Raw genomic sequence first — 17,533 nt, 5'->3', positions numbered from 1 at the left:
CAGTCATTTATTTCATCTACTAACTTTACTTCTCTAGAATGTCCTGATATGGCATTACACAGTCAATACTGGGGCAATTGAAATCACCCATTATTATTGTGCTGCTGATTTTGTTAGCTTCCCTAATTTCTTTTAGAATTTCATTCTCTATTGGTTCATTCTGGCTACTATTTTATTCCCTTTTTCACCTGTGATTTCTATCCACAAATATTCAACATTCCATTTTGTTTCCTGCAGAACTTTTATCCTGTTTGACTTAATGCTCCCTTTAACATATAGTACCACCCCTCCATCAATTTGATCCATTCTATCATTTTGATATAATTTGTTCTCTGGTATTACAGTGTCCCATTGGTTATCCTCCTTCTACCAGATCTCTGAGATGCTAGTTATATCTACCTCTTCAACCAGTGCTATACATTCTAACTTTCCCATCATATTATTTAGACTTCTAGCATTTATATACAGAAATTTCAAAGTATGTTTTTTATTTGTATTAACAACCTGCTCATCAATCAATGGGGTAATCTGCACTTTACTTAAAGGCACCTGGTCCAATTTAGAATTTATTGCAACCTCTCTACTAGGATGCCCTGTTTTCCCTTTTCTCTTAGTATTCTTCAAGATACATCATTCCGAACCATGTACTTCTAAGTGACTGTTAGATTGCCCCCATCATCTAATTTAAAAGAGGCGCTATCTCCTTTTTAAAAGTTAATGCCAGCAGCCTGGTTCCTCTCTGGTTAAGGTGGAGAACATCCTTTCAGAAAAGGTCCCCAATTTCCAAAAATGAAGCCCAGTACATAAAAAAATCTAAAACCTTCTTCCCTGAATCTTCGTCTCATCCATGCATTAAGACTCCAGAGCTCTGCCTGCCTCTGGGGTCCTGCATGAAGAATGGGGAGCATTTCTGAGAATACTACTTTGGAAGTTCTGGATTTCAGCTTTCTACCTAAAACCCTAAATTTGGCTTCTAGAGCCTCACTCCTGCACTTTCCTATGTCATTGATTCCCACATGTACAAAAAGAGCTGGCTTCTCCCCAGCACTATGTAAAATCCTATCTATGTAATGTGTGATGTCCGACAGCTTTGAACCAGGCAGGCAAGTTACCAAGCGATCCTCATGTATACCAGTCACCCAGCAATCAACCTTCCTAATAATTGAATCATGAATTATAACAGCTGTTCTAACCCTTCCCTCCTGGGCCTGAGCCCATGGAGACTCCTCGATGTGAGAGGATACTACATCCTCTTGAAGGCAGGTTCTAGCTACATGATTGCTTCCTGCCTCATCAAGCTGATGCCCTTCTTCCAGGTGACCTTTCTCCTCCAAGGCAGCACAGGGGCTACCAGATTGAAGGTGGGACTTCTCTACTATATCCATGAAGGTCTCCTCTATATACTTCTCTATCTGCCTTAGCTCCTCCAGGTCTGCTACTCTAGCTTCCAGATATCGGATTCGTTATCTGAGGGCTTGGAGCTCTTTGCACTTAGCACACACATATGATCTCTCGCCAGCTGGACACAAAGTGCAAAGGTTTGATGGGACACAGCCAATGTGGATTTACCCAAGGGAAGTCTTGCCTGACAAATCTCCTACAATGTTTTGAAGGGGTGAATAAACATGTGGACAAAGGTGAACCGGTAGATGTGGTGTATTTGGATTTTCAGAAGGTGTTTGACAAATTCCCGCATGAGAGGTTTCTAAGAAAATTTAAAAGTCATGGGATAGGAGGCGATGTCCTTTTGTGGATTGCAAACTGGTTAAAAGACAGGGAACAGAGAGTAGGATTAAATGGTCAGTTTTCACAGTGGAAAAAGGTAAAAGGTAGAGTGCCTTAGGGCTCTGACTTGGACTGGCATTTTTTAATATATTTATAAAAGATCTGGAAAGGAGCTTGACGAGTGAGGTGATCAAATTTGTGGATGACACAAAATTATGCAGCGTAGTTAAATCTCAAGCGGATTGTGATGAATTGCAGGAGGACCTTGTGAAACTGGAAGTTTGGGCTTCCAAATGGCAGATGAAATTTAACATGGGCAAGTATAACGTGATGTATATAGGGAAAAAATAATAACGCTTGCTGTAGTAACACAATGTTAGGTTCTATCTTAGGAGTTATCACCCAGGAAAGAGCTCTAGGCATCATAATGGATAACACACTGAAATCGTTTGCTCAGTGTGCTGTGGCAATCAAAAAAGAAACAGAATGCTAGGAATTATTAGGAAGGGAATGGCAAATAAAACAGAGGATGTCATAATACCTCTTTATTGCTCCATGGTGGGTCCTTACCTTGAATACTTGTGCAATTCTGGTCACCACATCTCAAAAAGGATATTGCTGCATTAGAGAAAGTGCAGAGAAGGGCGACCAAAATGATAAGGGGCATGGAACAGCTGCTCTATGAAGAAAAGCTAAATAAGTTAGGGCTTTTCAGTTTGGAGACAAGATGACTGAGGGAGATATGATAGAAGTTTACAAAATCATGAAAGGACTTGAACAAGTTAATGTAAATCGTTTATTTACTCCCTCAGATAATAGAAGGACCAGGGGCACTCCATGAAGTTAGCAAGTAGCTCATTTAAAACAAATTGAAGAAAATTCTTTTTCACTCAGCACATAGTTAAGCTCTGAAATACATTTCCAGATGATGTAGTTACAGCAGTTAGTGTAACTGGGTTTAAAAAGATTTGGATAAGTTCTTAGAGGAAAAACCATAATCTGATATTAGGGTAATTAATAAGCAATAGTAGCTTGTGATTTATCTAATGTTTGGGTACTTGCCAGGTACTTGTGACTCAAATTGGCCACTGTTGGAAACTGGATACTGGACTTGATGGACCCTTGGTCTGACCCAGTATGGCATATCTTATGTAAATGTATTAGAATTTTCAATTAGATCACCATCTACAATTTTGCAATTGTCCTTAATTGTCTTACCATTATCTAAGAATGAACGCTGAATACCAATTATATTTTGTTGGAAAGTGTTAGCTAGACTCTCCGCTGAGAGTGAAGTCAAATTGGAAGCAGAGGTATTGGTAAACCCTGTCAACTGAGTTACAATTTCAAATAAACACTTGGGTCTACATTTGGCTATGTGAAGTTTTTTTGAAAAATTTATTTTTGTCTTTTTCATTGATAGAAATTGATAGCCAATTTACAAATGTTCAAATTATATACTGACTTATCCTTACAAAATCTTCTTTCTGCGTGGTAGCCCTGTCATCTAAGTAGCACAAACCTAGAGTGAAGCCAGGCATCACCTTGTTTTTTAGTCTTAACCTGTTTTAATGGTGCAGGAATATCCAATGTATTTTTCAAAATGCAGTTCCATTTATCAATTTGTCTCTCTAAGGGTAAATCAGCAAAATCTGAAGGAAATGACTGAAGTTGTTTGCCAAGGACATTCTTGTCAGTATCCTTCGACTTCCTCCTTAATTTATTGCCAGCAGGTTTGGATTTAACTAGAGATATTGCAAAAATTGAAAACAATAGTAATCTATGATCTGACTATGAAATAGCAAAAAGAAAGGGAGAATTACTCAATCTAACATTTTCAGAGGTAAGAATTAAGTTCAACATATGACTATCCCAGTGTGTAGATCCTAAGTCATGCTGTGTAAGAGCCAAATCAGAAATAAGATGTAAGAAATCTAAATCAGCTGAGGTGGTTGGATAATTAATGTGGACATTAAAAAGTCCCCTAATATTAGTAAGTGCTTATACTTTGTAACATACTCTGCAATTAAATCTAGAGTTTCAGAAAGTCCTAAATTGATTGGGAATGTTAAATCAAGAATATCCAAAAAATATCCATATATTGTACCTTAAGGCAAAAGGCTTCAATCCAATTTAAAAATCTTAAGTCAACTTCAACAATATTGAACAGATTAGTAAACAATTTTGCAACCCCCGCCTCTTTTCTTAGCGCTATTTTGAAAAAGAAAGAATACTTAGAATGGCAAGAGGAATGAAGACAAAATTTGTCTCTACTTCTTAGCCATATTTCAGTAAGAGCAAGCATCTGAAATGAAAATTATTCCTTACCTGCTAATTTTCGTTCCTGTAGTACCATGGATCAGTCCAGACGGTGGGTTATGTCCTCTGTCCAGCAGATGGAGTCAGAACAGAAGACTTCTTGGGGAGGTCCTATATGACCTCATCACCCTGGTCTCTAACTTCAGTATCTAGCCTAGCCAAGCCAAACTGAAAATAACAGAGGGATGAAGTAAATATTCCCTGGAAAATTACAAACTGTAGTGAAAATCAACATTAATGGTAATATGGAACTTGCCAAAAAACAGAACTGATAAATAACAGACCCTGGCAAAAGAAAACCAGGAGAATCAGAAAAAATCAGGAGAGGAGCAGAGGTGACCCACCCAATAATATCTCCAAATGAAAAGGGGAGGGTGTCTGGACTGATCCATGGTACTACAGGAACGAAAATTAGCAGGTAAGGAATAATTTTCATTTCCCTGTACGTACCAGGATCAGTCCAGACGGTGGGATGTACCCAAGCTTCCCTCCTATGGGTGGGCTGTGGAGAGCCCTGCTCGAATAACTCTATCTCTGAAAGAACCGCTTGGAGGCGCTTGAACATCCAGACAATAATGCCTCGCAAAGGTATGTAATGACTTCCAAGTCTCTGCTCTACATATCTCCTGAGGTGAGACTGCGCTGTTTTCCACCCAGGACGCCGCATGTGCGCGGAGAGAATGAGCTTTAACCCCCAGAGGAGGTTGTTTAACGACCCCAATATATGAGGCCGCGATCGTTTCTTTTAACCAACGGGCGATGGAAGTCTTGGACGCCATTTGACCTTTTCTGGGGCCCGACCAAAGAACAAAGAGATGGTCAGATGCACGAAATTCATTCGTAACATGCAGATATTGCATCAAACACCTTTTTACTTCCAGCTTGCGTAGATCCCTAGACTCGTTCGCTTCAAAAGAAGGTAAATCTACTGACTGATTAAGATGAAAAGCCGAAACCACCTTAGGAAGAAAATATGGAACCGTGCGCAAAGACACCCCTTCCGTGGAGAAACGGAGGTAGGGCTCTCGACAGGATAGCGCTTGAAGCTCCGATATCCGTCGTGCCGAACTAATAGCCACCAGAAAAATAGTCTTGAAGGTGAGATCCTTGAGAGAGGAGTTACGCAGAGGTTCAAAAGGTGGACCACTAAGTGCCCTCAGGACTAAGTTCAGATTCCAAGAAGGACAAGGAGGACGTAGTGGAGGTTTTAAATGTTTAACCCCCTTAAGAAAACGACCAACATCCGGATGGGAAGAAAGAAGCGAATCCGTCCCGGAGTGTAAGAACGCACCTAGAGCCGCGACCTGAACTCGAACCAAGTTATATGCGAGGCCCAAGTTCAGTCCCTCCTGTAGAAACGAGAGAATCTGAGGGACCGACGCGTTAGAGGGCTGAATATTGTGCGACCCGCACCAAGTCTCGAAGACCTTCCAGACCTGGATATAAGTTACCGAAGTAGACTGTTTGCGCGCCCGCAGTAGAGTCGAAATGACTTCTTCTTGGTAACCTTGCCGCCTCAGTTTGCGCCTTTCAAAAGCCAAGCCGCTAGACAGAAGCGATGTGCCTGCTCGAAAAATATGGGACCCTGCCGAAGTAGACGTGGAAGATGACTGAAGCGTACCGGATTGTCCGTGGCTAAGAGAAGAAGATCCGCAAACCAGGGACGACGGGGCCATTCTGGCGCTACCAGAATCACCGGACCCTGATGGATCTCTATCCTCCGGATTATCTTTCCCACCAGAGGCCATGGAGGAAAGACGTATAGGAGAACGTGCCTTGGCCATGGAAGAACTAGAGCGTCGACCCCTTCCGCACCATGCTCCCTTCTGCGACTGAAGAAACGTGGAGCCTTTGCATTGCTTGCGGTGGCCATGAGATCTAGGTGAGGACGCCCTCAGCGAGAGATTATGAGATTCATCGCTTCGTCCGATAATTCCCACTCCCCTGGATCCAAGCACTGTCGACTGAGAAAGTCTGCCTGCACGTTTTCCACGCCTCCGATGTGGGATGCTGCGAGACGCAAGAGGTGTCGTTCCGCCCATTGCATCAACTTGTCCGCTTCCAAAGAGACTTGGAGACTTCGCGTGCCTCCCTGACGATTGATGTAGGAGACCGTGGTCGCATTGTCCGATAAAATCCGAACCGCCCTGTGATGCACTCGAGGGAGAAAACCTTTGAGAGCTAGACGAACCGCTCTGGTCTCCAACCGATTGATGGGCCATCGTGACTGAACCATTGTCCACGGCCCTGAAGTGAACTCTCTTGACAGACAGCCCCCCAGCCGACAAGGCTGGCATCTGTGGTGACAACAATCCAATCCGGGACTTCCAAGGAGAATCCTCGGGCTAGGTTTTGAGGATCCAGCCACCACTGAAGGCTGTCTAGGGTTTCCCTCGGAATTGGAAGGAGCACCCGATAGTCCTGCGACGCTGGTTTCCATCGGGATAGTAGGGCTTTTTGCAGAGGACGCAGATGAGCGAAAGCCCACGGTACAAGATCGATAGTGGAGGCCATGGTTCCCAGCAACTGTAGATAATCCCACGCCGTGGGTTCCAGTAGAGACGAGAAACTCAGAACTTGATCCCGGAGAGCCTGTGCTCTTTCCTGCTGGAGGAACACCATGCCCTCCCTTGTGTCGAAACGCGCCCCCAAAAACTCCAAGGACTGAGAGGGAACTAGATGACTTTTGGCATAGTTGACAATCCAACCGAGGGACCGGAGGAGTCGAAGTACCCTGTTGACTGCTCGATGGCCTTGGTTCAAGGACTTTGCTCGAATCAGCCAATCGTCCAAGTAAGGATGGACTAGAATGCCTTCTCGGCGCAAGGCCGCCGCCACTACCACCATAACTTTCGTAAATACCCGGGGCGCCGTGGCCAGGCCGAATGGCAGGGCGCGGAACTGGAAATGACGACCCAGAATCTTGAACCTGAGGTAGCGCTGGTGCTCCCTGCAGATAGGAATATGAAGGTAGGCTTCCGTGAGATCCAACGACGCCAAAAATTCGCCCTGATGTACCGCTGCCAGAACCGAACGAAGGGTTTCCATACGAAAACGAGGAACCCGGAGAAACTTGTTCACCGTCTTGAGATCCAGAATAGGACGGAAAGTGCCCTCCTTCTTCGGTACCACGAAGTAGATGGAGTAATGACCGCGATCCAACTCGGAGGCGGGAACAGGCACTATTGCTCCGAGGGCACAGAGACGGTTGAGAGTGTGAAGAACTGCCACTTGTTTGGAACGGGAACTGCATGGAGAGAAGAGAAACCTGTCTCTGGGCAGATGGACAAAATCCAACGCGTAGCCGTGCTTTAGAATATCTAAGACCCACTGGTCCGATGTCAGCTGGGCCCACTGTTCGTAAAAAAGGGCAATCCGGCCCCCCACTCTGGGGATCGGATCGTGGGTCTGCCTGGCATCATTGGGTAGTATTGAGGGAGGTGGAATTAGTTGAGCTCCGTCCCTGTCCCTCCCTACCGGGACGGCGCCCACAAAAGGACCGGTTCCAAGAACCTGAACGATATGACGGATTACGAGGAGTTTGTTGACTCGTGGCCCGGGTCTTCTGCTGATTTCTGGCACGATACCTAGCGGAAGAAGAGAAGGACCTCGAAGTCCTTGGATGGTCTTCAGGGAGTTTGTGAACTGCGTTCTCGTTGAGGGACTTGATAATTTGGTCCAGATCCTCACCAAAAAGGAACTTTCCCTTGAAGGGAAGAGACCCTAGACGTGTCTTGGAAGAGGCGTCCACTGACCAGTTCCTAAGCCAAAGGAGACGCCGAGCCGAGACCGCCGCCACCATGGAGCGCGCAAGAACCCTAAGGAGGTCATAAAAGGCATCCGCCCCATAAGCTAGGACGGCCTCCAGTCGGTCCACCTGTTGGCCTTCCGCTTCTGGCAATTCCTGTGAAGTGAGAAGTTGTTGTACCCATCGTAGACCCGCTCTCTGTGCCAAGGTGCTACAAATAGCCGCCCGCATCCCCAATGCTGAAACTTCAAAAACTCTCTTGAGGTACACTTCTAGTTTTCTGTCCTGAGTGTCTTTCAAGGCGGAACCACCCGTGACAGGGATGGTAGTATGTTTTGTAACCGCCGAGAAAGCCGAATCCACTGCAGGAACTTTTAGAATGTCCAGAAAATCTTGTGGTAGAGGATAGAGCTTCTCCATAGCCCTGCTGACCCTGAGGGTCGCCTCAGGGGTATCCCACTCCCAGGAAATGAGCTGGAGAAAAGAAGGATGAGTAGGCAAAGCTTTAGCCAGGTGCCGAAGCCCTGCTAGTAGAGGGTCTCCCTTCTTGACATTAGGGTCCGGTCCGACCGGTTCCGGGGGGGGGGGGTCGATGTCCATTTCTCTCAAAATGTGAGGAATAAGATCCTCTAATTCCTCAGGTTGAAAAATGCGGAGAACCCTCGGGTCATCTCCTTCTATAGGAACTGCTAAGGTGGGATCATCCCCTGAAGTATCCCCCGAAGGGGTCCCCCCCTGAATGTCAACAAGGGCTCGAGGGGATAGAAGATTGCCCTTGAAGGGTCCAGAATTGCCTCCTGAAGGTGGAGCTGTGCCTTGAGAGGAAGGTCCCCCCAGAGGAGCTGACAAACGTACCAGCTTGGGGGGCGTGGGACCTGGGAGATCCAGCAGTGCATCCTGGTAGTGCAGAAAGGCTTTGTTCGAAGATATTCTTGGAAGCGGCGCTGAGGTAAACGGGGCGTCCTCCTCAGACATCTCCCCCTCAGAGTTGGATTCCAAAATGGCCGCCGTTCCCGCGCTCAGCGGGAATAGGGCTTGCCGCTTCCTTGTTGCGCGGTCTGAACCGCCGCTAACGTCCCCCGCTGGAGGGCTGGCTTCCCCTTCGGGAAGGCAGCCTGAACACTTCCCCTCAGAAGAAAGCTTTTCTCCCTGCCGGCCGCAGGAAACACAAACCGCGGAACGCGGCATCTGACCCGGTGAGGGGGAGGGAAAAATAACAGCGAGCGCGGCAAACTCCCTCGCGCTGTAGCCTGTGCTCAAACAGCTGCCCCCCGCTAACACGAAGAACTACCGAGGAATAATCCCTCTCGGTAGCTGGCGGCCCTGGGGAATTGAAATGTCGCGGGGCCGCGGGTCAGCAATAACATCCGTTGGGGGGGGGGCTGGCACCACCAGCGTACACCCCAATGAAAGCTGCTACCTAAAAAATGAGAAAAACGCCACCTGAGATAAAAATAAAAAAACACTTACCCCAGTACCAATACCCACGAAAGGGAAAGAGAATGTAAAGGAGAAGAGAAGGCAGGCCTGTCAGCAAGCTCCTGTGAAGGGAATTTTTTTTTTTTTAACCCTTTAGAGCACTAGCCCTGCAAATTCTATCCTTTAAATATTAAAACACTCTCTTACTTAATCCCTAATACTTTAAAAATAAAGGAGCCTAGAAAAAACTAAGCTACCACAGTGGGGAACTCTGGGTTCCCTGCTCACATCTGCTGGGGTCAGAACGATACTGAAGTTAGAGACCAGGGTGATGAGGTCATATAGGACCTACCCCAGAAGTCTTCTGTTCTGACTCCATCTGCTGGACAGGGGACATAACCCACCGTCTGGACTGATCCTGGTACGTACAGGGAATTTAGTATTCCAATGTAAGATCACAGACCATGGAATATTTAAGGTTGAGAGAACAAACATTTAACAAGCCAAAAGATAATAAGATATATCTGTTTCTCTTTCCTTGATCTGAGGAGTACATTTAACATGTCGGGGAAAAATAAAAAATGGTGGTCTTTGGCCTTTAGAAGACTTAAAGGAATGAAAACCCTGTTTATAATGGCCAAAGTTAGCTGACCCAGGGATAGCGGGCAGGATTAACAAAAGTAAATGAACCAAAAGACTTTACTTGAATTTCAAATCCGGAGGATCCTGGGGCCCTCGGGCTCACAAAGGGATGCACTAAGGGACAGGTCCTTAGGGTGGCCCTTTGGCAAAGGCCTGTCTCCCTCTTAAGTGAGTCCATCAGCGATTAGCTGGAGAGACAGCATTTGGGGCTTGTTCAGCTGTGGGAGGCCGAGCCAGCCAGTGGCCCCCTGCAGGCAAGAAACCAAACAGCAGCCGAAGTCCCCAAATAAAGTGCAAGTGCAAGAGAGCACGCTGGCTGATGACACCTCGGGCTGGATGGAGGGAAAGTGGCTGCTTGAGAATATTTACTCCCTTTTAAGGGAGGTTGGGTGGAGTGTGCTTTAGAATTAGCAATGCTAGGCAGCATGCTTTAGGCAACTGGAAATAATTCACATACAATGATTTATACTTAAAATATAGTACTTTTTTTCAATACATAAAGGGAGAAATGAAAAGAAGTTGTTGCTATTCTGTTTCACAATAATCTAAAACCATTTAGCTGAGACATATTTATAAGTATGCCCCAGGGAAATGTCTAAGGAAAAAAAAATGTTTTACAATATGAACAGTTTAAAAGAATACAAGAACAACTTTAAAACATTTTAAAGAATCTTTTGTTTAACCAACATACCCTACAATATTAGGTCTACAGGAGACAGTATTGGTAAGACAGAGCCAGAGAAAACTCAAGCTTTGTATGGATTCATTCAGTAGTATTCTAACTTCAGGTTTCTGATTCCCACTGGAACTAATTAATGTATGATGGACCAAACAAGAAGTTTCAATACCAGGCAAAAGAACTGAAGAGCTTTTTACTATTTAAACATGTATTTATTTCTGTTAGAAAAGTATAGCTTGATTCAGTACTGTTAGCTTTCTACCACATTTTTATGAAAGGATCAGAAACAAAATTTATTGAGACTTTTGCCAATTATATCATAATAGTTAACATTTATATAGCAATGTATATTTCAGCTATTGTCTGCTGCTTTATACACATTTGCACAGTTCTCTGCATAAAAGTATGAACGCACACACGATACAATCAAAATGACATTGAAACATATTATTTAGAGAGAAAACTTTAGAAGTGTACTTTCAGTTTCCATTTACCATTCCAATTAAGCCTGAATACAAGGATTTTGAAGGAATTTAGGGAGGGGGTGGGGGATAGAGTGGGAGAGGAAGAATTGAAGGGTTTGAAATTAGAGAAGTTCCCACAGGGCCTGATAATATTATAAGCTTGAAAAGTCCCGAGAGCAGGAAAGAAAGGTAAAATTTACATTTTTGAATGTTAGAGGTCGCTAATATTTTGTTTGTCCTGAGGCCTGAGAATAGCTTTTGGTAGCCTGACTCTGTCATAGAATATCTAGGTAAATAAAAATGTTAAATAGTTTGGACAAAATCGCTAATCTCAGAAACCACTGAACCGATTGCTTTCAAATTTGGAAACATTCATTTCGCATACAGGAAGGTTCTTCTGTACTTACATTACAGATATGTCACACCTGTGACAGGTAAAATAGGTTTAAAGATTTTTTCCAGAAAACAGCGACATCTGCTGGAAGTAAGCGCCATCTATTACACCTTACACACTACACCTTACGCCATCTGTTACGCCATCTGTTACACCTTACACTAACACATGCTACACTAATCATTTCGCCAGTCCAGGTCCACGTTTCACTTCCATTTTAACACATTCGTGCACTTTTTTTCACCGGAAGATAACTATTTCCTTTACAGATAAAATACACCCACCACCCTCCTCATACCCCCCACACACATGCCAAATTGATTTACTTCCCACAGCCTCTCAACACACACAAAACCACCCTCCTCACACACCCCCACACACATGCCAAATTTATTTACTTCCCAGGCCCTCACAACACACACAAAACCTGACAGAAGTCCAGGAGGCCCCAGCGGAGGGCCAGGACCAGTCCGGGACACATCTCCTGCACTACGGCCGTCGGCTGCCAGCAATCAACATGGCGCCGACGGCCCTTTCCCTTACTATGCCACTCGGGGACACCAATGGCAGCAGTAGCCCATGTGACATAGTAAGGGCGAGGGCCTCTCGGTGCCATTTTCAGGCCTGGCAGCTGGCGGCCCTTTGCCCTTACTATGACAGAGGACCTACCGCTGCCATTGCTCCACCCCACTGACAAAGTAAGGGCAAAGGGCCGTCGGAACCCGTTTCAGTGCTCGCAGCCGACGGACCAACGCCAATACATCGCTCCCGGACCGCTCCTGAACGCCCACTCCACCGACTGACATTTTTATCAAGTCTCGGGGGGTCTGGAGGGTGGGGGGTGGTAATGAATTTATTGCGAACATCTTGGGGAGGGGTAACAAGGGGGGCAGGTTTCATTCATTCGGCAACTCTGGGGGGGCAGGGGGGTGGGCTACTGTTTTTCGCAGGGCTGGGGGAGGGGGGCAGGAGAGTATGGGGTGGTTAGTTTAAGAGAACGTTTCTCATAGGGTTGTTTTTTGGGGGAAGGGGAGGTTCACACACAAATACATACACTAAACTTGCACAATCTCAGGAACGCACCAAAATAGCCCTCCCCAGACCACAAAACAAATTTGGGAGTGCAAATTTGGTTAGGCACTCCCCTATTTGGCTACATAACGCGCACAGACGCCCAGGGACAGACCACATGTAGCACCAACAATTTTAATTTCCCAGGTCTTGGGAGGGGGCTGGAGGGTGGGGGGTTATTATTTGATTTAAAAGGTTGGGATTGTGTTTTTTTGGGGGGGTTCCCACAGAAATAGAAAGACAAAAGTTTTCTGATCTGCAGGGTAGGCAGTAGGTGGGGGGAAGTGACAGTGAGGGGAGGGAGAATGAGGGGAGAGGTGAGTGTGAGGGGAGAGAGTTGGAGTGGGGACAGGGGAGGGAAGGGGGGGGTGAGTGACTGAGGTAAATGAGCAAGGGGAAGGGAGGGAAAAGAACCTGACTCTGCTACTGCAACGCGTGGCGGGGTACCGCTAGTATATATATATATATCTATGTATACAGTACACTTATTTTGCCAAAGCTATTGCAGATAGTTTTGACAAGTACAGGTATACCCTACTCACTTGCCATTTAATGCTGCTACTCCAACAGTGCTTCTGGCTGTAGACATACTTGCAACATATGTCCACTGCTGACTTTGTGGATCCCACCTCTCTACTGTATTCAGATAGCTCCAGCCATCATGACCACCCACAGCATACATAGGTCCTTCAAGTACTGTAACTCCTATAAGGGAAAAGAGAAAGAATTTATTTTCTTAAGTTCATAGCAGAAGAAGCAATAACATTTATCTGCCTGACTGTTAGGGCCTAGCTTGATGGACTCTCAACCTGGGCAACATCAAGCTAGGTTGAGAGAACATTTTACAAATGTCATCTCTGTGTGAGTTTCCTCACTCCGAAGGACATCAAATCTTCACAAGAGTGCACTGTTCTGTTCGTACATCTCACTTTGCATGTAAAAGTGGCCCTTAACCCCTACACTACTATCTAAACCTCACCTCGAGTTACCAGGTGGGCCTACTATAGTAGCATAAATAGCGGCTTACTATGGTGCCACCCCCGCAGGCGCTCTCTCTCTCTCCTCATCTCAGGCCCCTCCCCAGCCTAAAAATGCCCAAAATAGAATTTGTGAAAAGAATAACAAATTGTGTTATAGGCATATCGCATGATATCACACAGCTTAACGCAATTGAAAAAGGTGTAGCTATTTTCGGCGTTAAAACTGTGCAAGATTGTGCATTATGTCTTTGTGAAGCCAGCCCACTCTTACGGAAATCCCATCCCTGACTTCTCCCCAATCCCTCCCCTTTTAAAAATTTGCATCTCTCCAAGCATTATGGTGCTTATCGCATGTGTTAAGGCATTTTTCGCATGAGAAAACGCCTTGCAAAAATGCCTTAACATGATTTGATAAATGACCCTGTAATTCAGAGAACTGCCCGTACCAACTGCCTCCTCTTTCAAGTGCTGTTTTGAAATGGCATTTATGATTAGGGAAAACATACTCCCAAAACTAAGAATTTAAAATACCAGGAGTCTATCTATCTATCTATCTATCTATATGATGTTTCATCAACAATCTGGAAGTATTAATTGAATCGGACTAATGATTTCCTGTATTCCTTCCCCCATGGATAATTTGTGTCTTCATAATAAAAATTGTAAAATAATTTAAGCATCAGGAAAAACACATTGACAATATAAGATGCTTCTTTAGAAGTGTCTTTAAATAGATTAACAAACTAGTAAGAAAAATGCTCCAAGAAAAGCAAAACTGGTGAATATATGTGATCCTTGGCCATTTAACTAAGTACTTAAAACTTTCAGACAAGGAAAAATGCCAGTGATATTGTTGAAGGTATAACTAGGAAAATGTGAAAGCCACATGTGTTACCGTATGGATGCTAAATATGTACATCCGAAGAACTACTGTGTGCGTGTGTGTGTGTGTGTGTGTGTGTGCGCCCACCTGTATCAGTGCCTAAATGTGGAAGCCAGGGAGACAGGGCTTTGCAGACATAGCATATTGCCTTTGCATGGTGCACATTCCAATGTTCCAAGTGCCATCCGATGGCTATAAACAGACATGACATTGTGAACCACACAAGTTTTATATATCTTCTATAGAAGATACATAATATAAAAATAAAAATAACTAGATAAAACCATCAAATGCAACATATTAAAAAAACAGAAAAAAAAACCCTCTGGAGAATTGCCCTCTCTAATATTCCCAAAAATGTTTTCATTGTGTATGCATTCTGTTTCGCGCCCCGGCCGCGCTAAGGCCACTGCCGGGCCTGCTCATCTCTCTCTTCCCTCCGGGAGTCCCGGTCCCTCCTCGCCGGCTGCCGCGGCAAGTCACCTGCGCCCCAGACACCCGGCGCCCACGTCTCCGTCTCCTTACAGCTCCCAGAACTCATAGCATGGCTTGTGTCGGGGCTCCGCGGCCTTGGCCTCCTTAGCCCCACCCCTAGGCGCGCGCTCGCAACAGGCCAACCTTTAAAGGTGCCGTGGTGGGAAGCTGCTCTGCGGCGCCTGGCAATGACATCACCTGAGCCCTGCATATAAGGCAGGGCTGAGCTGCTCACTCTTTGCTTTGGCAAACGGGTCGTCACCTCGAGTGAAGCTAGTTGCCGTCCTTGTTCCTGTGCTTGTTCCAGTGTTCTTGCGTTCCTGTGCCTGTTCCAGTGTCTGTTCCTGAGTTCCTTCGTTCCTGAGTCTTGTTCCACATTCCGCTACCCAGGTAGTACCTCCTTGGACTGATACCCGGTACTGACCTTGGCTTGCCTCTGACCTCGCTTGGACTGATTCCCTGGAACTGACCTCTGCTTGCCTCTGACCACGATTGGACCGATACCTGGAACTGACCTCTACTTACCTCTGACTATGCTTGGACTGATCCCTGGAACTGACCCTTGCTTTGGCTGACCACCCTCGGATGGATACCCTGGCTTTGACCCTTACACTCCATTCGGACACTCTCTTTGCTCCTCCTGCGACCACCAGGTCCACCTGCCTTGAAGCTGTCTGTGGCCTTCCTCGAGCTAGACCACTAGGTGCTGCCTATCCTGTCCGGAGGACCTTCAGTTCTTGCCTCATACCCGTGGTCTCCGGTACTCTCTGTTCCGGTCTAGCTCACCTGTTTTTCGACAGCTGCACACCTCTTCTCTTGGTGGGCACACCTCTCCGTCATCTCTCTAGGAGACCCCCAGAGGCCCATCTAAGCCCAGGTGGACTGGGAATCCAAGGGCTCAACCCGCGGAGCCCCCGGACCATTATTGGTGAGGTTTCTGTTAGCCTCTGTCTTCTCAGGTGCTCTGCCTCTTGGCGGCAGGCGACCTCTGGGATCCCTCAGAGGGCCCTACCAATCCTGCACCTGACCAAGGGTCCACCTCTAGTGCAACACATTCTTCATGTAGCAATCCTTATTAACAGGTTTCATGACAACTTTCTCATTGAATAATTATAAAAATATGTAAAATAGAAAAAGAAATATGAGTTGTATAAGCATAACAAAAATATGTATTTATTTGATTTATATTCCACTTTTAAGTGCTTCAAAGTGGGTTACATTCAGCCTTCATACTACAGTTTACAAACCCCCCCAGCTTTCTAAATTGCTTGATTAGTGTTCTAGGGGGACGGGTAGCAATTTTTATCCAAAAATCTAAAGTCAAATATATCATAGGCAAACCTATCAAAAAAGGATTGCTACATGAATAATGCACACACAGTAATAAAAGTGTAGCAAGCATTAGATGGGGCAAAGCTCTAGAGTGGAACTTTTTCCCATTTTTTACTATGTTGTGTTTAAAGGGTTTCATGATTTTTTTTTCATTTCACTAAAAAGAATTAAATAAATAAATAATTAATAACTTATAAATCAAGGCCCTTGGACCAACAGATCTTGAACTGTTGGCTTTAAGGTGAATTTGAAAAGTCTGACATGCCAAAACCGGGAGATACACGAATATGTCTGGCCAGCACGTGCTGAGTGGATTTTAAAAGTCACCTGAGTACGTGCATATCTTCTGCTGCATGCACAAATGGAACGTTCCAAAAAAGGGGTTGAGTGTGGGCGTGGTCTGGGCAGGGCATGGGCGTTCCTGGATTTCACATTGAAATCTGCGCGTAAATACTTACTTCTGCTATTGATGGCTTGCAAGTCATAAAACAAAAAAACCCAACCCTAAACAGATCAATGGGGTTTTAAGGCTTGGGGCAAATGAGGGCTAATAAACTGGGTGGGGTGGGGTGGAGGGTAAAAGTCCTATCCCTTAACTGGGTGAACTGGGAATTAAGTGGCAAAACAGGCCATGACTTCAGTGCATGTGTCTTTTAAAATTCCCCCACTTACGTGGTAGAAGTGGGATTTGCATGCATAAGTGCACGTCCACTTAAAATTGCATGCACCTTGTGTGCACGGTCAGGTTATTTTATAACACGACCCATAGACATTCACATGTTATAAAATGGACGCATCCCAGGGCGCGGGCCGACAAACTTGCACACGTGTGCCCGCGATTATGTTTAAGACGTTGCCGCCTTTGGGAGCAGTAAGCTGGAGCTATTCATGGAGAGTTATGCTGGCTGTGGAAAACTAGAGAAGCAGTATTATTATAGGTAGTGCAATTGGGGTTGAGGACTTTGGCTAAAAAAAGTGCCACTCGACCCTACAGCAATAACCAGGCAATATAGAAAGAGGGGCCTCGAGCTAAATTGTGTATGTGTGTGGCATACAAATCTTTTAAAATAAATAAACTGTAGTATTTTTGTTTATGCTTCCAGAACTCATATTTCTGTTTCTATATTTCATATTTTGATAATTATTCATTGAGATGGTTGTCATGAAACCTGTCACAAGGATTGCTACATGAAGAATGTACACTCAGTGATAAAAATTTTAATGCATAATATCTTAACTTTTATTATCCTTTTATTATCTCCTATGACAGAATCCTGAGTATAAAGATAGCCAACTAATCTAGTAGCTGCAAAGTTTAATGCTGTAGTAAACATGACAGTAAAGTCCTCAATAAAAAGTAAGGAGATATAAAAAATCCATAGTCAACTATGTTACATAAAATT

The 17,533-nt window shown here is 45.0% G+C and overlaps 1 protein-coding gene across 1 annotated transcript in view; it reads right to left on the bottom strand.

Annotated features, from left to right (window-relative positions):
- The window catches only part of KLHL1 (kelch like family member 1), a 487,130-nt gene that overhangs the window by 47,687 nt on the left and 421,910 nt on the right, over positions 1–17,533 (bottom strand). Inside the window, exon 9 of the mRNA XM_029603188.1 lies at positions 13,004–13,166. Within this exon, the coding sequence (XP_029459048.1) occupies positions 13,004–13,166 (163 nt within the window). The remainder of the gene's footprint in view (positions 1–13,003; positions 13,167–17,533) is intronic.

The sequence above is a fragment of the Rhinatrema bivittatum genome, chromosome 5, assembly GCF_901001135.1.
Source record: "Rhinatrema bivittatum chromosome 5, aRhiBiv1.1, whole genome shotgun sequence".
NCBI classification, from domain to species: Eukaryota; Metazoa; Chordata; class Amphibia; order Gymnophiona; family Rhinatrematidae; genus Rhinatrema; species Rhinatrema bivittatum.
This window is presented reverse-complemented; position numbering and strand designations above follow the sequence as displayed.